At 38.6% G+C, this 19,162-nt stretch overlaps 1 protein-coding gene across 1 annotated transcript in view; it reads left to right on the top strand.

Moving 5' to 3' along the window:
• HHAT (hedgehog acyltransferase) overlaps window positions 1–18,379 on the top strand; it is a 110,842-nt gene extending 92,463 nt beyond the window's left edge. The window contains exons 10-11 of the mRNA XM_039347668.1: window positions 4,065–4,266; window positions 16,153–18,379. Of these exons, the coding sequence (XP_039203602.1) occupies window positions 4,065–4,266; window positions 16,153–16,338 (388 nt within the window). The 3' untranslated portion in view covers window positions 16,339–18,379. The remainder of the gene's footprint in view (window positions 1–4,064; window positions 4,267–16,152) is intronic.
• Window positions 18,380–19,162: the final 783 nt, after the last annotated feature.

Here is a 19,162-nt window from a genome sequence, read left to right as displayed (position 1 = left end):
TGGACTTCAGCTCCCAGAATTCCTGAGCCAGCTTGGCTCAGCTTTGAAACTCTTCCTTCCCCCTCAGCATGGCTCAGGAATTCTGGGAGTTGAAGTCCACGAGTCATAAAAGAGCCAAGGTTGCCTATCCCTGGTATAGGCAATCGGGACAAATTCTAGTCTCATTTTCAATTAACACTTTAAAATGCTTATTATTTTTGTGTCCCTAAAACAGGCATTACAATTACATTTTAAATTGGCATCATGGTTTTTATTTAGATAAATACAAATATGTAGGTTTTATACACATTATGTGAAGACCTGGCTCCTTAGAGAAGGCTCTAATCCCAGGAAAGGTGGCCAGAAAGAGAAATGGGTGACCAGCAGCAAAGTTGGTGGACTTGGTTACAGAGGCTATGAGGGCATCATTGGAAGACCAATGGAAGGTTAGGGACAAATCATCATGGAGAAAATCAGTAAGAGTGAACATGTAGAGTGGATGACACATAATTAGTCAAAGAATATGTGGGTATGGGTATATATATGTGTACATTTATACAGAAAGTGATAAAACAATATACATTATGAATCATTATAGTTCAATTACTGTATTTACCATACCATTTTTTACAATATCACACATACTCTGTCATCACAACACTTGGAAGAATTGGCTTGTATTTTTAAATGTTAGCAGTCATAATATTAGATTTCAAAATAAATTTGTCCTTTCAGTGAAGTTCGTATGAAGAATACATATACTGTATGTGTGTGTTTAATAGGAAATATAAATTTACAAGTATATACACTATAATTATGACTAGTATGATTTTTATAAATAAATAAAAAATATGAACAGAATTATATCATATCTCCCAAAAAGGTTCAATGTAATATGTGGAATTATATTGCAAATATTGTGACTCTGATTTGCTGAATTTATGTGTGAACCTACTTTAGCTTCTAGACTATATCATGTATATACCATTTGTTGACAGAAAAATGTGCATTGTTTTGATAACTTGGGTAAGAACTATTAAGTTTAAATCTGTAGCTAGGTTTACTCAATTAACTCTGCACAAGTTATGCAAAATTTGCTTTCAGTGTCTTTAGACTGGATCCAGTCCTTTATCAGTCTTTATTTTCAGTGTAATGGCATTTATCATGTGGCTCTTGGCAGTAATTTACCCACCTCCCCCTAAGGATTCACCTCTACATTTTTAAACAAAATAAAATTAAGCCTGCACAATTAACCAACTACTTATATTAGACAGTAAAAAGTCTGAAAATGGATCCTTTTTCCTCTGAGAAGTCACTAGTCAATGACATATAAACTGGACTATAATTGAAAATACAGTTTTTAATTAAAGCTGTCATTTTTAGCCTATTCCCAGGTATAGTTTCATCAGTGCACTAATAGCAGTGCTGTTCTCTGATGTTAAGCAGGCTAATTCTTGCTATCGTTAGAATATGTTTTTCATGGAAAATAATGAACATGAATGATCATTTAAGAACCAAGATTGTTTCTGAGGGATTTACTCTACTAGCTAGCGCTTGCAGCATTAAAAACTTCCATTAACCTTAGCGGGCTTGAAATCCCTATACTGATGCAAAAATGCATAACATTTAGCATATTTACTTTTCAAATATGTAATCATACTTCAAGAAGGAGCTGTCCTTCCTAAGTTTGAGAAAAAATTAACTGGATCATCAGTGGGAGAGCTTGATGTTCATACTTTATTTTTGACTCAGGAGTAGGAACACAACATAACAAAATTTATTACAGCTAAGTAACCAGTAGAAAGAGAAAAATACAGCAAAATATCCATTTACATACAGCATAGATAATTTATGTAGATTTAAGATAGCAAAATTTTTTTAGACATAAAATCTGATGAGCTGATTTAGTTAACTAAAGCCATAAAACATTCTTTATAAAAGATATATACTCTGTTTGCTACTTTACAGTCTTTGGGTGCATATATGAATAAAATAGAAGAAATAAAATGGAGGAAGTAAACAACTTTATAGTATATAACATTAAAGTGAGACAAAAGATAGCATTTTGCCTTGGTAAGCTTGCTGTATGGCTTCAGAACAAAACTTGCAACTTGTGGTGCATTATTAACGGGTAAAGAAAAAGTTCTGTAGACTGCCCTTTATACCTTTTAATATAGGGAGTTTTACTTCAGTGCCTGACTTGCTCACAGAATAGGCAGCTTAGAAACATGTGAGCTATTGATTCTACTTCCCACTTTCCACACTGACAGAGTCTTTCTAGGTATAGAATCTTATTATATCTGCCTCCCAGTACTGTGGAGGGAAAAATACTAATATATGGCCTTGAAAAGATATATCTACAATTGTTTAAAAAAGGATTTTGTAAATAATTGACCTGAGCACCATTACAATATGTAGGCAACCATTTATGCCAATGTCTTCATGGATATCTTTCTTGCTGCTGACCAGACTATCTGCTCCGCTTTTAAAAAACTATTTTCATGAATGAAGGCAAATATACGTGTCCCAGGATAATATTGCAGGATCCAGTCTGGGTCAGGGACGAGGGCCAGAGATTTAGTGTGCTGAGCTTTCAGACTCATACTGGAGCCCATCCTCAGGAAACTTCTCTATACCAGAATATGTGCTTTGGACTATTCTATGTGTAGTATTTATGTGGTGCCTGGTTGTGTGTGGCTTTTTATTTGTTGATTTGTTGATATTGATGGCTGGCTATTAAGTCCTTGGCTGTTTTTTCCTTGTGCTACCAAGTGCTCGGCTCCTAAGTATCTTGTAAGCTGGTGGTAAATCAGCACTCCTGTTGACAGACAAAGGCCCCTTTCCCAGGCTTCAATCATTTCCCTGGCTAACTTTGTACCTGCTCAGCCAACAATCTTAGTAGCTGCAAAATTGAATGTAAGTTCTTTTCATTGCAATGTGAGGTTACCAATGAGACTGGATCTCCTTATATGGCCACTCGCTTGCAATCTGATGGTTAGCTTCCTCCCCATCTGTCCTACATGTCATGGGCAATCCATGCAGGGGATCTGGTAGATTACTTTAGAAGTATCTCCCATCTCCAAGCGATCTTTGCAATGCATGATTTGTCCTCTTATGGTAGCTTCTGGGCGGTGTGTGATGCCCACTTGCAGATCTTGGAAGCTGTGTTCCACTGCTTCCGAAATGTTTTTGATGTTTGGTAGGGTGTTTCATATAGTTGGACTTGTATCTTCTTTCTGTAAATATAAATATGGTTAATTTCCTACTCTAAAAAAAAAGGAGTGTGCATTGCAAATACAGTAGTCTTGTGTCACTATTTCACTCTTTTTAACTTTCCCTGTATCCTATAGTCATTGTGCTACATAGTTATCCCACTTTTGCCATTCTTCTTGCCAATTTGTTTTAAGACTAAGAAAATGTAGAATGCCATGTTATCAGGATCCTTGATTAGTTACAGAAAGAGAAAACTCTTAATTCTGCATTTTCATAATCTAGTCCAAATCTGAAGTATATATACCGCACTAATGAAAAAATAATATTTTTAAAAATCCATTTAAAAACTGTTTGAATTATTTGTAATAAAAGAGATTGTGTAATTTCTAGGACTTGGATAAAAGAATTAATTTTCGTTGGAATATTCATGCAAAGGATGCTGTAGAGAAGAGGGAGAGAGGTGTTGGAAAACAGGCAGAAATTACCAGCAAACAAGAAAAAGTGGCTGCTGAGTGTAAATCTTCATTGAAAATAAGAAAGTATACTTAAAAAGAACTTTTCTCATAAAAACAAAGATTGGATTTTACCTCCACTTTTCCAAACAAGAAACAAATAGTTCACAGATCAGTTGTGGGTCCACTGAAAATGATATAAGGCATGAATTTGGTGGCACATCTTCTGCAGGAAAAAATGTTTTTACATTTGTTAAAAATGTTATGATCCTCTCTGCCTGAGAAACTACAGTGGATAGCAAATATAATTAGTCAAGACAAAACTTTATCATTAATAAAAACAAGCAACTCTTGGAAAGCTTGTATCTTCCAGGTTTTCAATGAAGTCCTAATTACTTCTATTTTTAATTTCTCTGGCAGGTATATTTACGTCCCAATGGGAGGATCTCATTGCAGCATGTTTAAGATGGTGCTTTCGACTGCCATCACATTTGCTTTTGTAAGCTACTGGCATGGAAGCCACAGCTATCTTTGGTCCTGGGCTGTGCTTAATTGGCTTGGAGTAACAACTGAAAATGGAGTGAAGAGGATTGTTTCTTTTCCAATTGTCCATAATTTTATTGTAAGTTAATTCTTTTTCATGTTTCTAGAAATCATATCTGAGTTTGGGATTAAATCTGAAGTGTGTTTTCTGAAAGCATCCTGACCAGCTTAAATGCTTTTTAGAACTGCTTTTCTCCTAACCAAAAATGAAACTATGGAACTAGCACTGTAATGGAGGAAGCAATTACATAAAGTGATATGTGTTCTGTATAATTTTTGATTGTCATTTGCAAAGGAACTACGTGGTGTAGGACCAGTCTTGCCTTTAGCAACTGCCAGTTTCTACAGTCATTGGGCAGTCTAGGGCTTGAATAGGGAACTAGTTTAGGATGGCTCAGTGGTTAAGACACTGAGCTTGTCAGCTGGAAAGCTGACAGCTCAAGTTTGAGACCCAAGCTTCGTGTGACGGTCCTATCCTCGCTCCAGTTCCTGCCAACCTAGCAATTGTAAAGCATACAAATGCAAGTAGATAAATAGGTGCCACTTCGGTGGGAAGGTAACAGCACTCCATGACATCATGCTGGTCACATGACTATGGATATGTCTTCGGACAGCACTGGCTCAATGGCCTTGAAATGGAGATGAGCACCAGCCCCTATAATTGGCAATGATTACCGGAGTAAAATGCTTTACGTTTTTACCAGCGTCTACAAGAGCAGAAAGTTCTACTTTCTGCCCAGAATCTGAAGTAACAATAATAGAAATAATTAAATATGCTTGCTTACTTAATGTTCTTGGTTCTCTTCAAATGGTGGATGGCCTCCTTTTGGAGCTCTGGAGAGGGGAGAATGGTGAGGTTTTCCTCAGCCGCTGTCTGGGAGTGAACTAGTCATTTGCAGGCTTTGTATTCCATTGATTTACAAGTTCTGCATCTTATTATTGTGACTATCACTGCTGTTTTTATTGGGCATGATCTAGCTATGTGTCCACGGGCCCCACAGTAATAGCATAGTCCATGCTCCCTTTTTCTTTGGTTCTCCCCCTGGCTGTTCTCCCATGCTAGATTGGGTTTCTCCCTTATCTGAATTCTTCCAGCTGGCCATCCATACTTACACAATGTAGAAAAAGCTCATCCAGGGTATTTTGGGTTCCTTGCCTCACAAGCTTGTCTGTCAGTTCATTAACCAGCCTTTCTCTGAAGTGCTCAATTAGTGCTAAGTTATTCTACTCTACATCACTAGTGAATAACTTAAAACTCTGAAATATATGCTCCTACTCTCCTCTGTCCCAGCTTGAACTTCCAACTTGAACTTGTTCAATAAGCATCCATAGTTATGATGGTAATGAAAAAGTAGCTGTACAACTAATCCTTGCATTTATGACCTTCATAGGTCTGTAAAGCAAAGGAAAACTAAAGTAAGATCATAACTTTCACTTAATAACTGAGTTACCAGTCCCAATTGTAATCACTAAATGAAGAGTAGTACCTGTAGTAGTTTGAATGAGAAGAATGTGAATGAAAAGTTCTGTTTGCAGTAATGCTGACCCTGTCAAACTATTAAAGGGAGTGGTTTTGGGCGGGGGGAGGATGTTGGAAGAAACAAGACAGGATATAAGAACCTCCTAATCTCCTTAGAAGTAATTGGAGGACATGGAAAATGGTTACACTTTAGTTGCCTGAGTTTTTGGCTTTGTCATATTGCTCATATGATTCTAGGCAACCACAATCAGCCTATTGAATGTGGAGAGGGCTGATTCTATCAGTCATGCTACATGACCACAGCCATTGAGAAAGACCAGGAATAATAAATTATAGCAACAATTTATTTTGCTCTTGAAATGTTTGAAAAGTTGTAAAACGGATCTCTGTTTAATAATTTTTAAACTTGTAGATACTGCTTAATGGTGTAGGTGATCAATCAGCATCTTTGGCTTGTGAAAGAAACAAGGAGCAAGTGTTAATGGAAAATCTGATGGCTGGCAGGTTAGGCCTTCGTTCTTATTCTCCTATTTCTCTGCGGTGAACTGCTTAATCCTGGCTTAGAATTGAAGAAGAAACAGTCGCATGGTGCTACAAGCAGTAATTCCCTGGATAGTGGCTGAAAAACTGGAGATGAGGTGAAGCTAGAGTGAAGTGGGAATTAGCAAAGGAATACATCACTGTAAAATATCAAGCAGCCTAGGAAGAGTACCCACAAATGACACCCAAAGGAATTCAGTGCTATTTTTGCATTTCTTTTTTTCCCCAGCAGAATCAAGAAATAACTATTCTTTTTTCACCAATAGCCACTCTGTTGCCAAAACAATCTATGAGAATTTAGGTTCCACAATTAATCATTGGAAAAATCTGCCTCCAGAAGTTGTGGATGCTCCAACACTGGGAGTTTTTAAGAAGAGGCTGGACAGCCATTTGTCTGAAATGGTATAGGGTTTCCTGCCTGAGCAGGGGGTTGGACTAGATGACCTCAAAGGTCCCTTCCAACTTTATTATTATTATTATTATTATTATTATTGTTGTTGTTGTTGTTGTTGTTGTTGTTGTTGTTGTTGTTATTGATCATCGCATAGTCAGCCAGATGTTCAGGCTGGATTTGGCATTTTTGTCTACCTATCAAGTCCTTACCAAGGAGCTGGGATAGGCAGATGTGGATGTTTGATGGTATTACAGGTATCATCGCAAGATGGAAGCAGTTACTAGTAAGCTGCCTTTTGCAATTGACTAATGGAGAATTTGACTAATGGTATTCAAGTGGTGCTCCAATTGTTTTGGAATTGCACCCAAGGCGCCTATTACTACTACTACTACTACTACTACTACTACTACTACTACTATTACTACTACTACTACTACTACTATTATTATTATTATTATTATTATTATTATTATTATTATTTAGAGAAGTCTACCAGATTTTCAGCAAGCATGGTAAAGGGTTGCAGTGGGAAAGTGCTCCTTTTATGCCCACTGACAGAAGAAATTCTGTAATTGACAAGTTGCCTTCAACAAGTTATGTAAAAAGTGAGCAACACGCAAAGCTGCATGAAAATGAGTTATGTAAGGCTGAAATTCATCTCAGCTAAAAATACTCTAATGGTAAACTTCATGTTTCTGTTTTAGAGGGAAAAAAGCTATGCCTTTGTCTTATAATAGATACAGATGCAGGAATTGGCTGATTTTGGGATCAGAAAAAAAATTATAGGGAAAGCTTACATTGTAAGCATGCAAATAGGGTCTCTTCTGCACCCTTTCAAACTACTTTTGAAAGCAGTTACACCAGTACCAAATTAACAGAAAGTTTTTAAATATATCATTACTATTATAATATGCCTTTAATCAACTTGATAGTTTATTATCTACTGTATATTCCGGCGTATAAGGCAACTGGGAGATAAGACGACCCCCAACTTTTGAGAAGATTTTCAGGGTTTAGAAAGTCGTCTTATACGCCAGAAAATACAGTACAATATTGAATTTCTGTTTATAGATGAGCACAATAGGAGCTCCATTCCTTTGCTGCTAGAAAGCTTTGTCCTGTTAGTGCTTATTTCTGTAAAAATAAAATAGGGCTGGCCACTAGGGGGCAGATTGGTTTTAAATTCAGAGAACAGCTACCCATATATTCCGGCATATAAGATGACCCCCGACTTTTGAGAAGATTTTCAGGGTTTAGAAAGTCGTCTTATACACCGGAAAATACGGTAAGTATGTTTGGTTAAACCAGTGGTTCTCAACCTGTGGGTCGGGACCCCATTTGGGGTCGAATGACCATTTCACGGGGGTCGCCAAACCATGCTGTCCACCATTTTTTTCCCTTTTCCCTAGCTGTCCTAACCCCTCTTATTGGTGGCCACACCCACTTGGGGGTCACCACAACATGGGAAACTGTATAAGAGGGTCACGGCATTAGAAAGGTTGAGAATCACTGGGTTAAACAAAGAAAGATGTATCAAAACTTCACAGAATACTTTGGTTATGGTAAAATAATTTGCTGCACTTATATGTCGGTGAAGATACAGCTGCTTACCCTTTATCTCTTGTTTCCTGTATGAAATTCATGACATATATCATTTCAATTCAATCCTTTTTTTTTCTCCCGTCAACAGTTTTGTACTGTAATGCATTGTTATGTTGTATTATAAAATGCATTGTCCTTCAAGCTGACTTCAACTCATGGTGATTTTTTGGACAGATGCATGTACTTTTCTTGGCAAAAATGTATGTGTGGTTTACTATTGCCTTCTTCTGAAATGTTGTTTGAGATCTGATGATAGCCTATAGTCATGGGAATCCTCCAATCCAATTTCTAAACAGGTCCTATGTGCTTAGCTTTTTGAGATACACCCTGAGATACACCCATTATGCTAGTAAAGTAATATGTTCAAAAGTAAGATTTGAATATGGTACTATCTTATCAGAGGACCTTTTTGTCAAAAGCCCACCTAGAATTGATTGTTCTAGTGCAGTGGTGGCGAACCTATGGCACGCGTACCAGAGGCGGCAGTCAGAGCCCTCTCTGTGGGCACGTGCATCATGCTCCGGAGATGGCAACCATCCCTCTTAAACCAGCCCCCTGCTAACTTGCTCAGGTCCGACATGGCTGGATGCATCCCAGCCCGGCTGGTTTCCCTCACCCCATCCCATCCCTCTTGGCCTTGCATGCTCTTTTTCCCAGACATGACCCTGCATCACCTCCTTAGCTGTCGGCCGTCCATCCAGCTGAGAGACAGCTTCTCTGAACTGCTGGCAGTGGGCTGCGGAGCCCCAGAGTGCACCAGTCGAGGGGCCGGCAGGCTGTGGCTGCTGACAGACACTGTCAGCCCCCATGCGCTCGCTGGCCTGTGTGCGGAGGCTGATGGTGTCAGGCAGCAGCCACTCCAGCCCCTGCCTCGCCTTGCTCTGCACAGTGGCACCCCCGCCCTGCCTCGCCTCACCTCATCTCATGTGCAGGATGAGCCTCCTGCCTACTGTCCCACCTGACAGAGACCCTCTGGATCTCCCCCAACCCTGCCCAGTCCCCACAGGCATCCTTCCCCATGAGCAACATTGAGGTGGCCATGCCCACCTTGGCCACACCCACCCAGTCTGCCATGACCACCACAGCCATGCCCACCCAGTGGGCCACACCCCCCAGCACCCGGTGATACATAAGTGGGTTTTGGGTTGCAGTTTGGGCACTCAGTCTCTAAAAGGTTCGCCATCACTGTTCTAGTTTAAGTATTTATGCTAATGATTGATAGCCCTCTCTTCTACAAAGTTCATGCTCATCAAAATGGCAGCTTTTGCAGCCCAACAGATGATTAAGATGCTAAATATCTTTCAGTATTTCGTTTGCTTTCTCTGCATTGGGCTTGATCATCCAAAAGGCAATATTTGTAGTACAGGTAATCCAAGACATACGATCACAATGGAGCCCAAAATTTCTGTTGCTAAGTGAAACAGTTGTTAAACTTTTGCCCCATTTTACGACCTTTATGGCCACAGTTGTTAAGTGAATCACTGCAGTTGTTAACTTAGTGACACTGTTGTTAAGTTTATCTGGCTTCTCCATTTATTTTGCTTGGCAAAAGGTGGCAAAAGGTGATCACACGATCCCAGTTCACTTCGACCGTCATAAATATGAGTCAGTTGCCAAGCATCTGAATTTTGTTCACATGGCCATGAGGATGATGCAACGGTTGCAAGTGTGAAAAGTGTTCACAAGTCACTTTTTTCAGTGCCATTGTAACATGTTGTAAGTCGAGGACTACTTATAGATTGAATTTTAACAAACCTCCCACCAAAATGAACAGAGAGGTTGTAGACTCTGAAAAATGCAGAGAGTTTTATTTTTGCTCTATGATCAATTATCCCTAATTACTGGTCAATTACTACTTCTTCTCTGGTAACCTAGGCAGAACTAATATTCAAATATTGCAAAAATGTTTATGTTTGTCATGTATGAAACATGGAATCCTAGAAGTTATGTTAAAGGGTATCTTTATGAATTAATTTAAAATGTCCTGCCCTAACTTCATGTCACATTCAAACACATTTTTCTTTTTACAATTTGTTAAAAAAATTACTGTAATTAGCATTACTACTGATATATCAATGTTGTTATAAATATCTGTTCAGGATTTGGAAGAAAAATCAGCATGTGTATTTGAAATGTGACAGCTGGAGAAACTCAGCTAAATTTAGCACAGTGATTGAGAAAATCATGATGTTACAGTTCTTGTGCAAAGCAAAAGCAGGTAGGACTGATGTTGTTGCACAACTGAGATTTTTATGGTCACAATATTTTGCCAGTACATGGAAAGCCAGGTGGCCTTGTACTGATGTAGATTGCTATCCATATACTAATTAATTGCTCTATAAAGAAGCAGAAACAAAAAAACATTTAATTTAAGAACTGGCCATCTCAGCAGAACTAAGGTTCCAGTTATGCAATTAGTGTCTATAGTGAGGCATCCTTGGATGAATGAACGGCCGTATCCTTAAGTCACTGATGTGGCAAGATACTGCACAGCTATCCTGTGTAAACTGGACTGCTTCTCTCTTCTTGGCTAGGATGCAGCAATAGCTGATAATGTTGTTGTTGTTGTTGTTAATTGCGAAGTCGTGTCCGACCCATCGCAACCCCATGGACAATGTTCCTCCAGGTCTTCCTGTCCTCTACCATCTTCTGGAGTCCATTTAAGTTCACACCTACTGCTTCAGTGACTCCATCCAGCCATCTCATTCTCTGTCGTCCCCTTCTTCTATTGCCCTCAATCTTTCCCAGCATTAGGCCCTTCTCCAGTGAGTCCTTCCTTCTCATTAGGTGGCCAAAGTATTTGAGTTTCAACTTCAGGATCTGGCCTTCTAAAGAGTAGTCGGGGTTGATCTCTTCTAGGACTGACCGGTTTGAACGCCTTGCAATCCAAGGGACTCGCAGGAATCTTCTCCAGCACCATAGTTCAAAGGCCTCAATTCTTTGGCGCTCAGCCTTTCTTATGGTCCAACTTTCACAGCCATACATTGCAACTGGGAAAACCATGGCCTTGACTATACGCACTTTTGTTGGCAGGGTGATGTCTCTGCTTTTTAGTATGCTGTCTAAATTTGCCATAGCTTTCCTCCCCAGGAGCAAGTGTCTTTTAATTTCTTGGCTGCAGTCCCCATCTGAGGTGATCTTGGAACCCAGAAAAATAAAATCTGTCACTACCTCCATTTCTTCCCCATCTATTTGCCAGGAATTAAGAGGGCCGGATGCCATGATTTTGGTTTTCTTAATGTTGAGTTTCAAGCCAACTTTTGCACTCTCCTTCTTCACCCGCATCAAGAGGCTCTTTAGTTCCTCTTCACTTTCTGCCATTAGCGTGGTATCATCTGCATATCTTAGGTTGTTGATATTTCTCCCGGCAATCTTAATTCCAACTTTTGATTCATCTAGCCCTGCCTTTCTCATGATGTGCTCTGCATATAAGTTAAATAGGCAGGGCGACAGTATACAGCCTTGCCGGACTCCTTTTCCAATTTTGAACCAATCAGTGGTTCTGTGTCCAGTTCTCACTGTTGCTTCTTGACCCAGCATATAGGTTTCTCAAGAGACAAATAAGATGGTCTGGTATTCCTATCTCTTTAAGAACTTGCCACAATTTGTTGTGATCCACACAATCAAAGGCTTTAGCATAGTCAATGAAGCAGAAGTAGATGTTTTTGTGGAACTCCCTAGCTTTCTCCATGATCCAGCGTATGTTGGCAATTTGATTTCTAGTTCCTCTGCCTCTTCGAAATCCTGCCTGTACTTCTGGTAGTTCTCGATCCACATACTGCTGGAGTCTAGCTTGTAGGATTTTAAGCATAACTTTACTAGCATGTGAAATGAGTGCAATGGTGCGATAGTTTGAACATTCTTTGACATTGCCTTTCTTTGGAATTGGAATGTAAACTGACCTTTTCCAATCCTGTGGCCACTGTTGAGTTTTCCAAATTTGCTGGCAAATTGAGTGTAGCACTTTTACTGCATCGTCTTTTAAGATTTTGAATAGCTCAGCTGGAATACTGTCACCTCCACTAGCTTTGTTGTTGCTCAGATTTTCTAAGGCCCATTTCACTTCACATTCTAGGATGTCTGGTTCGAGGTCAGTGACCATCTCATTGTGGTTATCTGGGATGTTAAGCTCATTCTTGTATAGTTCTTCTGTGTAGTTTTGCCATCTCTTCTTAATCTCTTCTGCCTCTGTTAGGTCCTGCCATTTTGGTCCTTTATCATGCCCATCTTTGCATGAAACGTTCCCTTCATATCTCCAATTTTCTTGAAGAGATCTCTGGTCCTCCCTATTCTGTTGTTTTCTTCTATTTCTTTGCACTGTTCATTTAAGAAGGCATTCTTATCTCTTCTAGCTACTCTCTGGAATTCTGCATTCAATTGGGTGTATCTTTCTCTTTCTCCTTTGCCTTTCGCTTCCCTTCTTTCCTCAGCTATTTGCAAAGCTTCCTCAGACAGCCATTTTGCTTTCTTGCATTTCTTTTTCTTTGGGATGGTTTTAGTTGCTACCTCTTGTACAATGTTGCGAACTTCCATCCATAGTTCTTCAGGCACTCTGTCTATCAGATCTAATTCCTTAAATCTATTTGTCACCTCTACTGTATATTCATTAGGAATATGATTTAGTTCATACCTGAGTGGCCTAGTGCTTTTCCCTACTTTTTTAAATTTAAGCCTAAATTTTGCAACGAGAAGCTCATGATCTGAGCCACAGTCAGCTCCTGGTCTTGTTTTTACTGACTGTATAGAGCTTCTCCATCTTTGGCTGCAGAGCACATAGTCAATCTGATTTCTATGTTGACTGTCTGGTGATGTCCATGTGTAGAGCCGTCTCTTGGGTTGTTGGAAAAGAGTGTTTGTTATGACCATCGTATTCTCTTGACAAAATTCTATTAGCCTGTGCCCTGCTTCATTTTGTACTCCAAGGCCAAACTTGCCTGTTATTCCGGTTATCTTTTGGCTTCCTACCTTAGCATTCCAATCCCCCATGATGATAAGGACATCATTTTTTGGTGTTAATTCTATAAGGTGCTGTAGGGCTTCATAGAACCGGTCAATTTCATCTTCTTCAGCACCAGTGGTTGGGGCATAGATATGGATTATTGTGATATTGAATGGTTTGCCTTGGATTCGAATTGAGATCATTCTGTCATTTTGGGGATTGTATTCCAGTATTGCTTTTCCTATTCTTTTATTGACTATGAAGGCTACTCCATTTCTTCTGAGGGATTCTTGCCCATAGTAGTATATCTGATGGTCATCTGAGTTAAATTCACCCATTCCTGTCTATTTTAGTTCGCTGATTCCTAATATGTCGATGTTCAGTCTTGTCATCTCTTTTTTGACTACGTCTAGCTTGCCTTGATTCATGGATCTTACATTCCAGGTTCCTATGGAGAAAAAATCTTTATTATAAAACACAAAATGTGGATCACATTTTGTCAGCTGATAATAAGTGCCTGGATTTGTCTTCTCTTTCCCTTGTTAGTGGTTGCTAGATATCACAAAATATTCTTACATGGGAATAACCAATATCCCCAAATATGGGATCATAACAATACAAGGCATAGGAGACAGAAAGATGAATTTCTATCTGATGAAAGATAATGTGTAGTTTTCACTCACAAGAGTACCATAGTCCGGTTGCCATTCATTTTTTACCTTAGAATTTGATATTAAAACAACATAAGAAATCCTACTTTTCCCCCAGAGGCTGCCTTTTCTGCTGTTCATGGAGTTCCTGGAAAACTATGAAAGGAATTTGTATTCTGTCATATCATTAAGCATAGCCCTTTTGAGCCCTTTCTCAGAAATTGGCAGATGATATATGCAGGATCTTTTCTACCAGCCAGGCACATCCGTTGCTTAAATTTCAGGTTGCATTCAGTTTGTTTTCATGAAAAGGCTCCATAGCCAAATATTCGCTACCATTTCTCATCCAAGCGTTGCCGAGTTATGCTGTAGATAGACTTCCAAGAACTGCGGACATTCCACATTTCAAAGCAAATTGTTATACTCATGTGTTTCTTTTCTATGAGATCCTAAGCCTTCCATTTTCATCACCGTTTAAAACATCAATATGCTTATTTTTATTTAAAACAGCTATTTGTGCTCTTTGCCATTTTTAAATGTTTAAGAGCACGTTTGCTGTCATATAAACTTTTCATCATCAAGGCAATTATTAAAATTGGCCAAAGTTAAATTATCTTTTAATATTTAAACATGAATAAATAGTTATTACTGCTTATGGCACTAAGACTACAGACTGGGACCTCTCATAATGCCAGTTCTGTAAAGCTTAGCTTCTATTGCCTCTCTCTCAACAAAGAATATAAACATGCATATTACAACCTAATTAAACAGATAATCCATCCAACAGCATAAAAATCATGTCTATTAAGGGGGCCAAATCCACCCTACCCCCAAATTCTGGGAATATATCTAGGTTTTGGGGGCTTGTGGGGTGCCCTGGGGATGGGGGCCACAAGAATTTCTGCAAGGACAGAGAAGGAAGGTTTCCTAGGTTCTGTTAGATGGCATTGTTTCATCGGGGGGGGGGAGGGTCCAGAGCATATCAACTTGGCCAGTTCTTCCCAAGCAAGTTATAGTGAATATTTCACTATTTGACTCTTGCTATCAAAACTATGTAGTAGATTAGAAACAGGCTTATGTATTCCTAAAATTCAAAATGAATTTATATTTAATAATCAATATATATTATCAAGACATATTTGAGATCTATAGCACATCAGATATGAACATTTGACGATAATTGTATACAGGGCTATCTTCTATCAAATAAGAAGTTAATAATCAATTAAAACTGTAATGCATTCAGTTCGGTGAAAGAAAAATAAAGCAAGTATTGGAAAAGTGTCAGGAGAAACAGGAGAAATTTCAAATGGTGATTCCCTTACACAGTTGTTCGGCTATAGTAGTGGTGGTGAACCTCTGGCACTGGTGCCAGAGGCGGCACTCGGAGCCCTCTTTGCCATTGCCCCAGCCTTGCATCCCCCCATGACCCCTTCATCAGCAGCCCCCCCGGAGGAGAGCCGCCCCCAAGCGTGGCCCACACAGAGCAGCGCAGCCAAGGACATGGTAGCCTGGCAGCATAGACAAGACTCTGCCCTCACACCCCATCGTGCACAGTTGATGCTGCAGGGCACGGGGAGAGGGCGTGGCCACCATGGCGCTGCTGGGATGCCTTGGTGATTTGCGGTGGGCCCTGGAGGAGGTGAGTGGCCCTGCGGGCAGGCAGGGTGGGGGCAGGGGTAGAGGGTGGAGCAGGGGCATGGCCAGTTTTGGGGCACTCGATCTCTAAAAGGTTCACTATCACTGGGCTATAGTCTCACCGGCTCAAGGTTGACTCATCCTTCCATCCTTCTGAGGTTGGTAAAATGAGGACCCAGATTGTTGGGGGCAATAGGCTGGTTCTGTAAACCGTTTAGAGAGGGCTGTAAAACACTGTGAAGCGGTATATAAGGTTAAGTGCTACTTCTGTAGGAGAACGCAGAAAAGCAAAATAAGACTTTTGCTGTCAGAAAGAAAGCTACAATATTGTAAGCTTCCTGTCAAAGAGGAAAAAACCCCATGTAGAGCGCTCGCTCTCTCTCTCTCTCTCTCTCTCTCTCTCTCTCTCTCTCTCTCTCTCTCCCTCTCTCCTTCTCCCTCTCTCTCTCTCACACACACACAATGGTTGATTTGGATTAATGACTATTCAACCTAATCTAAACACAATTTTCAGAACTAGCAGCATTTAAATACAATTCACAAACCCAGTGTACTTTGTGGATTAAAGTTTTTCACCTGAAAATTATTTTTGGAATGTTTTAACTCTCTGCCCCCACCCTTGTAATATTTAATCTGGCAACAACAAATAGATTTCAGTTAATCCAGCATTAAAATTGTATGGGCTTTTATTTTAAGCTGTCTTTTAATTTTTATCTTTTTAGAACCGGGTTTTATCCCCAAGTGGAATTCGTCGGTTACATGCAGTAATGGCAGCTGTATCCACCACATTCTTGATTTTTTCCAATCTCATTTTTCTTGGTGGAAATGATGTTGGCAGAATTTATTGGAACAAGATCTTCAAAGAAGGCAAGTTAAGTGAATTTGAATTTTTCTTTAAAAATTATTAAAAATTCCTGCATGGATATACATTGTTGGTATATATTAATCTTGATACTACAACAACAACAATTTGGCTTGTTGGCTTTCAAACTGATCATTGTTTTTATTTTGTTTTATTTGAGATGCATTTTCTACCAAAACTATATTTAGATCCTGATGGTAAGAATAATAATAAACATTGCTTTGTGTAATTTTAATCTAATTTAGTGAATTTATCAAACTGCAAATTATTTGTCAGTATTAGCATGGAGTGAGGTAAAATTTACGTTTTTCATCAGTAAAGGATATATTAAGATAAGAGTTATGTTTTATATAATTAAACTGAAGATTGTAAGAGAGTTTTTATAGTCTTTTGAAATTATAACACTGAATAGTCAGAAAGCCATGCAGAGTAGGCTGTACTGCAATTAGGAGCATATGAGAACACAACAGCAACACTTATGCAGCCGTGTTAGTAGGCACATCTTTTCTTAGGATTTCTTAGTTGCCCCCTTGCAAACAGATGCAGAGTTTGTGTTTCCACGTGCACCACCACACTTTGTTTTTGAAATAAAGCATTGCCCAGCCAAATATACAATATTCAGATTGTTTACATTCCTGTATATCATAATTCCTTATTTTATTTACAATATTTTACTCTTTTGTAATTTCAGTATATAATGAATTTTATTACCAGTTTTAAAAAGTTGTGGAGTTGTTTAGAATTTTTATTCCAATGAATAACAATTGTTGATGCTGAATAAAACCTTAAGTGGGTTTATATGTGATATGTGCTTGGCATATGCAGTTGATACCCATTTAACTGATAGAAAATGTACACTCACTTTCTTCGGTTCAAGGCTTCGAGATAACAGGGCTACAATTCCCACTGTGTTCAGCCGTCATGACAGCTCCATATATTCCTGTTGAAGCTACACTGAAAACTATTAGATTAATTTAGTGCATTTATGGAGATGTCTCTGTATCTGTTATTCCAAGAAACTAAATCTGTCCCCTTGTTGTCCTTCAGGAAGACCCTAAATATTTCCAGTCCAATATATCTTTGTGGTACTTACATTTTTCTGAAAAATGTTTGAATCTCAGCACAATTATGACTTTTCATTTGAGCACTTTTATTTCCTTCGGGCAATTCATTTTAACATTCAACAATAGATATGTGTTTTCCATGTAATTAGGCACATAATTTTGAATGACAATCTGTGTGAACCCAAGAATGGCCTGTATGGTGGCGGTCCCCAACCCCCAGTCCATGGCATGCCAGCAATCGGTCTGCACAAACAAGCAAAGCCCTATTCACGGGATGCAAGCACCATACAAAACCACGCACCTCTCTCCATGGAACCAGTCCCTGGCGCCCAAAAGGTTGGGGATCTCTGCTATATGGAATCAAATATACAGTTTTTCCTGACATGAAGAGGGTCTACCTCTGTTGGAAGTCAAGTAGGATAGTTTTATCTCTTTCAGTCCCAAATTAGGCTTGAACTTCTGAGAAATTTCATCAGGCCTATCAAGCCTGGCTTTGCTTTTACAAAATTTATCTGTTAATTTTGACTTTAAGCCTATTTTGAGTATAGGTAGAATAGATGCAGTTAGTGAATTGGTTGAGAGCAATTATTATTCCTTGCAAGAACTTGAAAATAAAGTTAATTGCATGATCCAACAATTCCCGTTATTTACTTTCTGCTATGAATGCTTACCTTTCTATATATGTGTGAAACCAGTACTGGATGAATATACTGTTCTAGTTATGTATTGCTTGATTCTCCTATATGGCATTTGAGAAGTTTTAATGCAAACTAATCTGCTGCTTGGTTCTCATTAAGATTAAGATTTTTAAATTTTATTTCTTAGTTTTACAAATAACTCAAAGTGACAAACATAGCTAATACTCCTTCATCTTCATATTTTCCTCACACCAACAACCCTGAAAGATGTGTTGGGCTGAGAGAGACTACCTGGCCCAAAATGTCCCACCCAGCTTTCATGCCTTATGCAGGACTAGAACTCACAGGTCTCCTAGTTTCTAGGCGAGCACTTTTACCACTAGACCAAACTAGCTCTTATAATTTTCATTGATTTTAATTATTAAATTTATTCATTATGTAATAATAATATAATAATGTAATTATTATTTAATAATTTAAATCAGTTCTTGTAATGTTATAATGTAGTTCTTACTTGTTTAAACATGAGAATTAAGGTAATATTTGGAATAAATAAAATATTTTGTAAACACTAATTAATTAATATTAAAATACAGTTGGAATGGTTTTCTTCCAAAGGGAAGGCTTTTACAGCCTTTTGAGAGAAGCACTTCCACATATATGCATTTCTTACAATTTTTGTCAGGGTTATTTTATAAGTTATAGTTTTATAAAAAAAACAAGCAGAATAGTCTTTGGAGTGAATGTGACATGGACATACACTGGAAAGAAAATAGTGTATCCCTTGATCTTTGAAACTTGTTTTGATTCTTTGTATAAAAATAGAAAGCTAGTCATTTTCATGGTAAAATAAGAATAATATTTTTAAAATAATTTACAAGCTATTTTTAGAAGTAAGACATGAAAGCATGATTTGCTCTGAGATTACCAGAGTGTCTTGGTTGCTCAGACTTCTGTTGAATGAAATTATTTTGGACAGGCATTGCATTTACAACTGATCTGGAAGACTGCAATTTTAAATCAAGGAAAGCTGTGTAGATTTATAAGCATGTACCCTAATCTATATTTATAGATTCTCAGTATGCAGTGGGATTTGTTGATCTGAAGTCTGCAAAAGTTCTGGAATAGCTGCTTTCAATTTTTACCTCAGATCTGGCTTCCTTGTTCC

Source organism: Crotalus tigris, unplaced genomic scaffold (genome assembly GCF_016545835.1).
Source record: "Crotalus tigris isolate CLP2741 ecotype Arizona unplaced genomic scaffold, ASM1654583v1 scf7180000018097.2503214, whole genome shotgun sequence".
Classification (NCBI taxonomy): Eukaryota; Metazoa; Chordata; class Lepidosauria; order Squamata; family Viperidae; genus Crotalus; species Crotalus tigris.
This window is presented reverse-complemented; position numbering and strand designations above follow the sequence as displayed.